General features: G+C 39.9%; 1 protein-coding gene across 1 annotated transcript in view; it reads left to right on the plus strand.

Annotated features, from left to right (window-relative positions):
* LOC126088406 (uncharacterized) overlaps positions 1 to 12,531 on the plus strand; it is a 992,980-nt gene that overhangs the window by 660,764 nt on the left and 319,685 nt on the right. The window contains exon 10 of the mRNA XM_049906546.1: positions 8,710 to 8,856. Coding sequence (XP_049762503.1) covers positions 8,710 to 8,856 — 147 coding nt within the window. The remainder of the gene's footprint in view (positions 1 to 8,709; positions 8,857 to 12,531) is intronic.

A 12,531-nucleotide genomic window follows, 5' to 3' on the forward strand; every position in this document is an offset into this window, starting at 1 on the left:
GGTTGTTTTGGGGAAGGAGACCAGACAGCGAGGTCATGGGTCTCATCGGATATGGTTCAAATGGCTCTGAGCACTATGGGACTTAATATCTATGGTCATCAGTCCCCAAGAACTTAGAACTACTTAAACCTAACTAACCTAAGGACAGCACACAACATCCAGTTATCACGAGGCAGAGAAAATCCCTGACCCCGCCGGGAATCGAACCCGGAAACCCGGGCGCGGGAAGCGAGAACGCTATCGCACGACCACGAGCTGCGGACCTCATCGGATAGGGAAGGACGGGGAAGGAAGTCGGCCGTGCCCTTTGAAAGAAACCATCCCGGCATTTTCCTGGGGCGATTTAGGGAAATCACGGGAAACCTAAATTAGGATGGCCGGACGCGGGATTGAACCGTCGTCCTCCCCAATGCGAGTCCAGTGTCTAACCACTGCGCCACCTCGCTCGGTTGTGCTCTAATGACACCTGCCACATAATAACTTTGTTGTTGCCCGAAAATGCAGTATTTAGCAGCGTGACCAACACCACAATCATTATTAAATTTTTGACTTTGTTGTGGTAGGGTTGTTAGAACGTGGGGGCTCGTCCGGGATAGGCAGCACCAAATATTCAAAAATTAACTATAGATGTGTTTCAGGAAAAGTACATAGTGAATCTGTTATGAAAAATATCGACAAAAACCTGACAATCAAATATTAAGGAGACAAACACAGGACGAAAAGTGGACGCAAAAAACAATGAGACGACAAAGGATTTAAAATAAACACTACGACTGAATTCCGACGGAGAAGACTTCAAATATAAGTTAAGTAAAAATTCTAACGAATTTTGTAATTTGGTATTGTCATTTCTAATGGTTCATTTTTTGTTAACAGTTAATAATGGAAAAAGTAATGCAGGGGAAGAGACAGTGGGGAAGGATCAGAATCTTGATAGGTTAGAATTAATTATGTAGCTTTTAAGTAAGCAAAATGAAAATATAAATAATTTAAAATCTGAAATGAGAGCTGAAATTGACGAAAGGTTAGGGGAGAATTTGAATAAACAATTAAATGTAATAAAAACTGAGTTAATTGAGGTGAAAAATACACTGGAAGGTAACTTAAATGTAATAAAATCGAGGGTAAATAATGTGGAGAAAAAAGTAATTGTTTTTGAAACTGAATTCATTGCTGAAAATAGTAACAGAGCCAGGGAAATTCAGGAACTTCAAAATGAAAATGAATCACTAGATGCAAAATTAAATGAGTTGAAAGTAAACAATGTTAATGCAATCAGTAGTGGTGAGAAAATGGTTGACAGTTTAGAATCAAATCTTACCAATAAATTAGACATATTAAAAACTAAAGTAAATCAAGTTAAAGAATATGTTGTTAACAAAAATTTGTACAGTCAGGGACCAGTATGGTCAAACCTGTTAGTGAAAACTTTTCCTTGCGATAATTTGCACCCAGTTGAATTTTTGCGCCATTGCAAGGACAATTTTGTGCCAGGAATGTCTGATAATACAAAAATTAAATTTGTCAAAAAATTTCTTGAAGAGTAGGCCCTATCCTGGGCTAACTAAAATTTCGATCAGTGGGAAACCTTTGCAAATTTTGAGAAAAGCTTCTTAAACAAATTTTGGTCAGAATGTGAACAGGGGAAGATTAAATCTGAATTTTTAAATGGACCTATTTTCAGAGGGAGAGTGGGCACCATGAAAGCATTTTGTAAAGATCAATTGAGAAAATTAATACATTTAGATAAACCTTTCGATGAAATGACACAAATAGATGCGCTGAAAAGAAGGCTACCTGAAAAATTGCAATGGGATTTGTTCATGGGCCTGATGATTCTTTGGAAAAATTTTTAAAATATGTAGATAAATTGGATAGGGCATTAGAAAGAGGGAATATGCAAACTTTTGACAGTGGTGAACCCCAACAGGGGGGGGGGGTGGTATTCAAAGAAGTATGGAGAGAGGAGAGACTACAGAGACAATAGATATGAACAACACAGGGGAAACAATAGGGATCGTAATGGTAATGGCAGTGACAGGGATAGAAATTTTGGAAATAGAAACAGGTGGGATGACAGAAACAGGGGGCAACAAAATTGGAGATCAAACAGAGAAAACAGGCAGGAAAACTCTGGACCACCTCAATGAGGGTCCGCAGTTTTGGGACGCGAAAATTTAATCACAATAGGACCTACAATAACAACTGGGAATTTACAGACAAAGGAAGAAGGAGAAATGTAACTTATTATTAAAATAAAACCAGTGAAAGACAAAACAAATACACACCACAAATAACAGACACTCATGTTCATCACCAAATTAATACTTTAAATTTTGAACAGAAATTTTGGGATACAATAAGAGAAAATAATCATGTTGAAAGCAATAAGGTAACTACTTCTGATAACAAGCCAGATGAGGATATTGCAATTGTGCCAGAATTTTATAATTGGGTAGAGAATGAAAATCTATGTAATTCTGAAGTATCTGACAAACATTACAGGTCTGATTTGAATAAGTTATTTAATGAAAATGAAAAGTTATGTAAAGAGAGTGAAGGGAGGCCTGTTGTAAAATTTAGTAATTCTTGCAAGTTTGAAAAGATATGGCTAAAGCAACTTTTAATCTATTACGTTTCATTTCTTTAATGTTATACCACGAGGATCATTAATCTCTATGCACTGTTTCAAAGATTATGCTATATAATGATTACAGTAACTTATTACCTTGTTATTTTGCTGTATGGGACACCCAATCCCATGCAGCTTGTGCATGGAATTGTGTGTGCGTGAGGGGGGGGGGGTGTTGTAATGGTACTTGAATTATGCAACCATTACGGCACCTCACCTGAACCTCTCGATACCAGCAATACTACTGTGTTTCTGTAAAGTAGTTGACATATTTTTGAGACAACATTCAGATTCGATTTCATTAATGTAGAGGTATTTTGATACATCGATATGTTTGTATTGCAATGATATTATTCTTATGTGTATTCTTTCTTTTGTCACTATGATCTTTGACGTTTTTGTAACTCTGATTTTTGGGCGCTTAAGCGATTATTAGTTTGTTAGAGAGTCGGACCTTGAGAAAGTCAAGTCTTGAACGTCATGTTTAAAGGACGCATATTGTAGTCAGCTTATAAAATGTGAACTTTAACAGTGAGGAATATGTTTTCAAGTATGTTTTGTATTGTGAAGTGATGTTTTGTGTGTTACGTGATACTGGAACCAAAGCAATAAAAAAGAAGTATAACTTAAATTCGGAGTGCTGATTACTTTTTACATCACCATTGTCCTGCAAAAGTGTAATTCTCAAGAATGGTTTGTCAAACACATCTATAAAACTTTTGAATATAGCAGGATAAAACCTAGGCCTCTTTGCATCCGAGCTTGGAATCATCACCACCTAGATTTTCAACGATTGAGCCATGATTTTACAACGAGACCAGCGTGGGAAACACTAAACGATGAGTATCTAGTTTATTCATTATTACATGAAATGACTTTATTAACTGTGCTCTAATGACACCTGCCACATAATAACTTTGTTGTTGCCCGAAAATGCAGTATTCAGCAGCGTGAGCAACACCACAATCATTATCAAATTTTTGACCTTTGTTGTGGTAGGGGTGTTAGAATCTACATCTGAATCTACACAGATACCCCGCAAGCCACCCTACGATTCGTGGGGAAGGGTACCCTGTACTACGTCTAGTCATTTCCTATCCTGTTCCACCGGTAAACAGAGCAAGGGAAAAACAACTGTCTATATTCCTCCGCATGAGTCCTAATTTCTCGTATCTTCGTGGTCCTTACGCGTAACGTATGTTGGTGGCAGTAGAACCGTTCGGCAGTGAGCATCAAATTTCTCTCTAGATTTTATCGTGTTTCTCGAAAACAACGTCGGCTTCCCTCCAGGGAGTCCTGTTTGAGACCCCGAAGCATCTCCGTAACATTTAGTTGTTATTCAAACCTACTGATGACAAATCTAGCAGCCCGCCTCTGAATTGCTTCGATTACTTCCTTCAATCCGACCTGGCACCGATCCCAAACACTCGAGCAGTACTCAAGAATAGATCCCACCAGCATCCTTTGTGTGGTCTCCTTTACAGGTGAACCACTTTTTCCTAAAATTTTCCCAATCAACTGAAGTCGATCATTCACCTTGCCCACGACAGTTCTCACATGCTCGTTCTATCCCATATCGCTTTGCAACGTTACGCCCATATATATAAACGACTTGACTGTTTCAAGCAGGGCACCAGTAATATTGTATCCAAACTTTGCCAGTTCGTTCTTCCAACTCATTCGCATTAACTTACATTCTCCCGTATTTAGGGCTAGCTGCCATTCATCACACCAATTGGAAATTTTGTCTAAGTCGTCTTGTATCTTCCCACAGTCACCCAACATCGACACCTTACCGTACACCACGGCATCATCAGCAAACAACTGCAGATTGCTGCCAAGCCTGTCCGCCAAATCACTTATGTAGGCATGTTTAGAAAACAACAGCTGTCCGATGACACTTTCCGAGGGTACTACTGGCGATACCCTTGTCTCTGATGAACACTCGCCGTCGAGGATAACATGCTGGGTTCCATTACTTAAGAAGTCTTCGAACCACTCATATATCTGTGAATTTATTCCATATGCTCCTACCTTCGTTAACAACCTGCAGTGGTTCACTGTGTGAAATGCTTTCCGGAAATCTAGAAATATGGAATCTGCCTGTTGCTCTTCATCCATAGTTCACAGTAATTATGTTAGTAAAGGGTACGCTGAGGTTCGCACGAGCGATGGTTCTAAAACCATGCTGATTCGTGTACATAAGCCTCTCAGTCTCAAGAAAGTTTATTTGCTTTCAAATCTTTCAGTTGTTTCTCTACGCCAGAGATGCTTATTACTATGTCGTCCACATATAGATTAGGGACAGCAGAGGTCCTGCAACATTTCCTTGGATTTCCTTGGGGAACGCCACATATTACTTCTATTTTACTCGATGGTTTTTCGTCAGTTACTACCAACTGTGACCTCAAAACGTGGCCTGATTATTTTTTTAATAGGAAGAATACACCGAAAGAAACACAATGTCAAAATTTTAGCTGCTAGAACATACTGCATTTTTTTTTAAATGTTGAATTTTGCCTTATTCGTGGCTCGTCAGACAGCTGGAGAAGTGTACGGTATACACCGGCCGTAGCTACAGCAGACGGCGTATGCACAACACGGCCGGCACACGTCCTTGATTAACGCCACATCGATAAACAGATAACACGCCACAACACAATCGTAATTTGTAAAGCGAATTTCAGTGTCCGTTGATAGTTCCTCTAAAGCAGTTAATTTTCGCTCGAATATGCAACTAATTTAATATCCATAATAATTAGCAGTTCCTTTTGCAGGCTCGCTATATGTTAAAATGGAGATAAAACTGAACTAATTTTCTTCGTGGTTTCTTCGTAATGCTTGCTAATAGGATCTGTCTTTGCGCATTTTCCAGAATTTCACCGTAATGTGGAATCCATTTAATGTTTTCAACCCTGCAGAAAAGAAATATGAATAATGTGTTATGTAAACGAGAGCACCCACTTCTCCTACGTATGTGCTACTTATTACTTAATTTCTTCTACATTCGTTCGAATCATGACGCTTCGTTAGAAACTGTGGAAACATTAGAGAAAACAGGAAATAGCTCGGTCGATTCCGTGAACTGTGGTTCGAACGATGGCTATTGTGCTAACTGAAGTTCAGAACAAAAACAGATTACTTTCTAAACCAAAAGAAAACATGTACAGCGATAGATTTCAATGAGAAAGAAAGGGTTATAAACGTTTGGTTAAACAAAGGAGGACAAAACGCTAATACATAAGCAGTAAGTAAAGCCAGTTTCATATCGCAAAATCTTATCACCAATTGTATGGATGGAAAAAAAAGATTTACACGAAGTACGAAATTAAAACGGAACTTTCAAATGTTAAAATAAACTATTCGAAAGACTTAGAACTCCTCGCGAGAGTCAGGTAGACATAGATCGGGCGCTCTGAATTGCAAGCGAGATAAATATTTCTGATTTCCATGCTTCATCGTCAGGCTTCTTCTACAGGGATTCAAGAAATTTTACGAAAAGGAAAGTCGCAAAAGTTTGTCTCACTTAAACGTGTAGGGGGGACGTCATTAATAGGTAATTAAAAGACGAATTCGTAGGTGACGTGAAGACGACGATCTTGTTATCCCCGTAAGTGCTGCGTATAAAGCCAAACAGTTACGTTTCGCGCCAACCGAATACGACAATGTCACTGATAAGTATCAATGGATCACAGTTTCCTCAGGTTTATGTCCATCTTCAGGAACATCAAGGCAAAATAGGATCAAAAATTTTAAAAACTGTCTGTTTACGTACACAAATGTTGTAATTGACATCGCAAAACTGTGAAAAATGGGACAGAATTATTTTCTTTGTTGCATCGGGAAAAAATTCTTTGCTTTTGTTGCACTCGAGGTCTGGGCATAAAGCCATCTCTGGCTTTAGGAGGACGAGAAGACTTGTTAATATAATTCGCATTTCACCCGGAACTAATATTAACTCAGCTATCAATTAAAAAAAATTCAATAGTTTATAGCATTTTTCAGAAAATTGTCGGGCAATATAATTTCCGTTAGCTCTTTGTCATTTCAAGTTTATCAGCGAAACGGTATTGTTAAGTTTCAGTCATTTCTGCATTCTCTGTTTGCATCACCACATTTTACGAATATGTTTAAGCATGCCTGTTACGCAGCACAATATGCAGAAGACTCACCACGACCATTTCTTACGCCATTCCAGTTCTGTCTAAACTAGTAATTATTCTGAAGTGCCTGAAAGCATTAATTTTCCTTTTATCAGGTTTACCTGGCGTAAGGAAAATGTTTTTGCATCTAATAGAGAAGAATAAACAAGGAACTGTTTCATTGTTAGCAAAATCTAAGTTATTCAAAAATGATGACAAGAACAATAATTGTTATAAAATTTTTAATGTCAGTAAATTGTTGGAATCGTCTGTAATGTAACGTCATACACTTCCTTGCCTTTCTTTAGTTTGCCAGTCACATGTGTTAACTATTACATCTGCAGCAGTTTATCTGTCTGTATGAAGTGCAAGTTATTAAAAACTTAAAAATTAGAGAAATTTTTTGTGTAATTTAAGTACTTAAAATTCGCGTGTGTGCACTTCCGACTTCGTCTGCTTATTCAGCAATCACGCACTAGGCAAAAAGGGCGATAAAACGGCTGTTATAAGCGGTTCTTCGTGCAGCTTAAATGAGTAACTTTTATAAATGCCTGCTGTGCGTCTTGGCGGCTAAAATTTTGACAGTGCATTTCCTTTGATGTATTCTTTCTGTACGATAAATTTGACGGTAGATTTGGACGTGTCGGATTAAATCATTCCTTTGTGAGACAATACGCCATAGGCATGCAATTTGATTAGAAGTCGCTGGTCAGAAATAGAATCAAAAGCCTTCTGTATATCTAGAAACATGGAGTCAATTTGAGATCAGTTTTTCGATAGCATTACTTCATGTGACTGGGTTCGTGTTTCCTGTCAGAGAGGTCACAATTCGAAGTGATTGACGGAAAGTCATCGAGTAAAACAGTAGTGACTTCTGGCGTTCCCAAAGGTAGTGTTATAGGCCCTTCGCTGTTCTTTATATATGTAAACTATTTGGGGACAATCTGAGCAGTCGTCTTAGGTTTTTTGCAGATGACGCTGTTGTTCATCGACTAGTAAAGTCGTCAGAAGATCAAAGCAAATTGTGAAACGATTTAGAAAAGATATCTGTATAGTGCGAAAGTTGTAAATTGAACCTAAGTAACGAAAAGTGTGAGATTATCCACATGAGTGCTAAAAGGAATTCGTTAAACTTCGGTTACCCGATAAACCAGTAAAATCTAAAAGCCGTAAATTCAACCAAATATCTAGGTATTTCAATTACAAACAACTTAAACCGAAAGGAAAACATAGAAAATGTTACTGGGAAGGCTAACCAAAGACTGCGTTTTATTGGCAGGACACTTAGAAAATGGTGCAGATCTACTAAGGAGACTGCCTATACTACGCTTGTCCGTCCTCTTTTAGAATACAGCTGAGCAGTGTGGGATCCTCACCAGATACGACTGACGGAGTACAGCACGAAGGACAGCAGGTTTTGTATTACCGCGAAATAGGGGCGAGAGTGTCACTGAGATACAGGATTAGGGGTGGATATAATTAAAACAAAGTTGTTTTTCTTTCCGGCGGAATCTTCTCACAAAATCTGGATCACCAGCTTTCTCCTCCAAATACAAAAATATTTCGTTGTCTCCAACCTACATAGGGAGAAACGGTCACCACAATAAAATAAGGGAAATCAGAGCTCGCACGGAAAGATAGAGGTGTTTGTTTCTTCCTGGCGTTGTACGAGACTGGAATAATAGAGAATTGTGAAGGTGGTTCGATGAACCCTCTGCCGGGCACTTAAATGTGATTTGCAGAGTATACATGTAAATGTAGATGTAGATGAGAATAAATAAGTAATTGTGTTCCACACGAGCGACATTTCCTGAATCCGGACTGATTATGTGGCAATAGATCGTTTATTTCGAGATAATTCATAATGTAGCAGCTGGCGTCTCCCGGTCTAAAGGTGGCACGTAATAAAGATTGAAATGTTTTCTCGTGGTATAGGTTCAGGATCGATGGAGAGGAAGGACCCAACGGCGGTGCACGAGGGCGACAACGTGCGCATCAGCTGCGGCGCCGCCGGCAACCCCCGGCCGCACGTCGAGTGGCGCAAACTGGATGGCGCGCCCATCCCACTGGGCTCCTGGCAGAGTGAGTACGGCTCTATCTGTGTGTGTGTGTGTGTGTGTGTGTGTGTGTGTCAGAGAGAGAGAGAGAGAGAGAAGCTCAGCTGCTGGCAGCACGCTCTTGTAATCGCTGGCGTCCGCCACTTGCCATAGCAATATCCAATTTTCATTTTAACCTTTGTGGACTTTGTAGACAATCACTTTCTTCAGTATCTCACGGGCTACTATATTAAGTATTGAGAAACTAAAAAGAAAGGTAAGATAGAACGAGTACTAGGGTACTGTCAGCTGGAAGACCTCGAAAAGTGGTTCAGCCTTCTAATCGGAAAAAGTTTTCTGCCTCCTCACACAATGGCCACCTTTAACAAGCTTGATGCGAGTTGCACGGTAGGTGTATAAAGGGTGTTTCACAATTCATTTGGCAGATTTCTAGACGTTGCAGAGAGGACTTAATATGTAAGTTTTACATAGGAAAGCCGGCGGTTCTAGGCGCTTCAGTTCGGAACCGCGCTGCTGCTACGGTCGCAGGTTCGAATCCTGCCTCGGGCATCGATGTGTGTAGTGTCCTTAGGTTAGTTAGGTTTAATTAGTTCTAAGTTCTAGGGGACTGATGACCCCAGATTTTAAATCCCATAGTGCTCAGAGCCATTTGAACCATTCTTTACATAGGAACCCATGTCCGTAAACATCATCCGGCGACGCTACTGGGCGTCAACATTATAGGCGCCTGCGATTGTAAATGTATGTATATACAGAGTGATTGCTTGGTGAAGTTACAAACTTTCAGGTGTGAAGGAGACAGATAAATGTATCAATTTTAGGTAAGGGCCTCTGGTTCGGAAGCAAACGAGATGTAAGCTATAAGCGAAAATCTTTCTGATACATCCGATAGGGAATATATGCACTGGTACTGTTGTTCCTGTACGCCCCGTTAGCTGAGTGGTCAGCGTGATGGATTGCCGTTCTACGGGCCAGGCTTAGATTCTCCGCTATGTCGAGAATTTTCCCCGCTCAGGCACTGATTGTTGTGTTGTCTTCATCATTTCATCCCCATCCGGTGCGCAGGTCGCCCAATGTGGCGTCGAATGTAATAAGACCTGCACCAAGGCGGCCAGACCTGCCCCAGACCTGTCCCGAAAAATGACGCCAAACGCTCATTTCCATTTCCACGGTTGTTACTAAGAATGTGAGGTATGCTACTTTCAGAGGTGGTAGTATAGTATAGACGTAGACAAGAAAAAATGTTTGGTAAATATGGGCTGTAAAAGGCATAAAAAATGGTTCAAATGGCTCTGAGCACTATGGGACTTAACATCTGAGGTCATCAGTCCCCTAACTAACCTAAGGACATCACATACATCCATGCCCGAGGCAGGATTCGAACCTGCGACCGTAGTGGTCGCGCGGTTCCAGACTGAAGCGCCTATAACCGCTCGGCCACACCGGCCGGCGTAAAAGGCATACCTTAGGAGCTATGAACACCTATTCATCTTCGTTAGAGTGAAGCACATCTCTATCGAACAAGAGCTCACAGCTCGTAAGTGGAGGCACCCCTGAACTAGCTGCATTTTTAGCATTATCTTCACCTTCATAGTGCAACTGATCTATAAATGGCAGATAGCTCAAAATTCGTGAACGCAATTAGGCTCAATACTCAAAGTATTACCAAAAAATCATTGAGATATTTATTATACTTTGGTACTGTAGAAAACATTTATAATAGTGTAAAAAACGGAACACTATTTAACTGCGGTACCATTTTCTTTGGAACCACTGACTGCACAGCTTGTAAAAAGAGTCAGAGTACAGACAACATTCACGTAAGTGTTTCAAGCCTCCATTTTCCTTCCCTGACGCTGATCTGCGAAGGAGACAAGTAATTTATTTTACTACAACAAAAATATTTAAAAAATGTAGCTCAAATATCACCGACATCATGTTCATAAATTTTTCAGGAAATAGTAGGCAAGGGAGATAGAGGAGGTCATTCTAATTATCTGTAGCAATTTTTGTGAGATTAACTTCAGTCATTTAAGATAAAATTATACCTCAATGAAGAAAATTCAAGTTTTTGGAAAATCGCAAAGGAGGATTTACAGATTTATTAACTTACCACTATGCTCGTCTAGAACATTCCAGCTGCCTACTCCAGTTGCCCTCCTGTTTCCTTATCCTCCATACTCTTTCTCTTCATTCTTTTCTTTATCCTTGACTTCTTGGTAGCAGCATCTGCAGCTGTCTCTGCTTTGGTTACCCGCCGCTTATCAGTAGCAGTTACAGCTTGCGGGCTTTCGAATAAAAATGTGATAGTGGCCCTCAACTATGTACCCTCAAACTCAGAGTTGAAATATTAAAAGTTTTGGATGGATATCAAAAATGGCTCTGAGCACTATGGGACTCAACTGCTGTGGTCATAAGTCCCCTAGAACTTAGAACTACTTAAACCTAACTAACCTAAGGACAGCACACAACACCCAGCCATCACGGGATGGATATCAAAGGAATAGCAACGAAAGTAGGCCAGTAGCCTAATGTGTCTGTGCTTTCTACAACACAGTAAATATTTGACCAATTTCTTCATGAATAGTATATATCGGATATATACAAAGACGGAGACGAATAAATACATTGATAAGCATGCTGCTACCGTTTTTTTATGTTACTGTGGAGTAATTATGGCCTGACGCGATCAATAGTAACTGGCCACTTTGACCTCCAATAACTCATGTACTATTCACGTTACATGCCTGTAATTCATGCCAATTTAGGTTTACACTAGAGTGGACGTCACGTATCTTGGCGAGCGTGGGGGTAGTTCTGCACAATCAGCAGTTAGTGGTGGAGGGATCCAGCCGCCAGCTCCGGCAGTGTGGCCACACTTTACGTTACCGCTCCATTCGACTGTCGGCTACTGACTGCCGCGCATTGAAGTACACCCGCATTCAGGAAAGGTGACGAGCGCAATATTACCTATATACCTCTGTGAGAAAGGCGTTGTCATCGAATCGTCTGCCTTTAAAATATGGAGTTGTATAAAATAACGGAATTTGTCATATCCGGTTTTCTTTACTCATTCTTAATCCTAGATAGAGTAATAGTTGAAGAGCTGTTTTGATAGATATAAAGGATAGTAGAAGCGAAGGCAGCAGTGCAGAAAACTAAAGATGAAATAGCACTACTACGGCTCGGGGCCCTGTGCACGCTACGGCACGTATTCATCGAAGCGTAATGAATCCCCTGAGGTTAATTACGCGCTGCAAATAAATTTTAGCTTTTGCGTTACAGGCAATGCCGTTGAAAATTCAGAAGCAAATTGCTGTATCCATCCTAATTCTAGTTTCTGCATTACACGAAATGCTGGTAAAAATTCAAAAATAAATTGTCGTATCCATTTCAAAGCGTGTACCTGTGCTCTGTCATTTTTAAATACCATAAATATTCTTACAGATAAAATTCGCTTATAATCGACGTTATTGTCTCTGACTTTGTGAACAGGTTAAGGATTGCATGAGAATCTATTTGTCTGTGTCTGTTCGGAATCTAACTCACGTACTCTCTGTAAATTACTTAAATTATACACGCTGTGTGAGTCTGACAAATGTTCGCAAAGTGGCGTCTGCTGTGATGTATTATATGCTGAAACATTTTTCATCTGTGTTACCTCTTGCTGTAAAGTTGACAATTTTCTACGTAATCTATT

The sequence above is a fragment of the Schistocerca cancellata genome, chromosome 6 (genome assembly GCF_023864275.1).
Source record: "Schistocerca cancellata isolate TAMUIC-IGC-003103 chromosome 6, iqSchCanc2.1, whole genome shotgun sequence".
In the NCBI taxonomy this organism is placed as follows: Eukaryota; Metazoa; Arthropoda; class Insecta; order Orthoptera; family Acrididae; genus Schistocerca; species Schistocerca cancellata.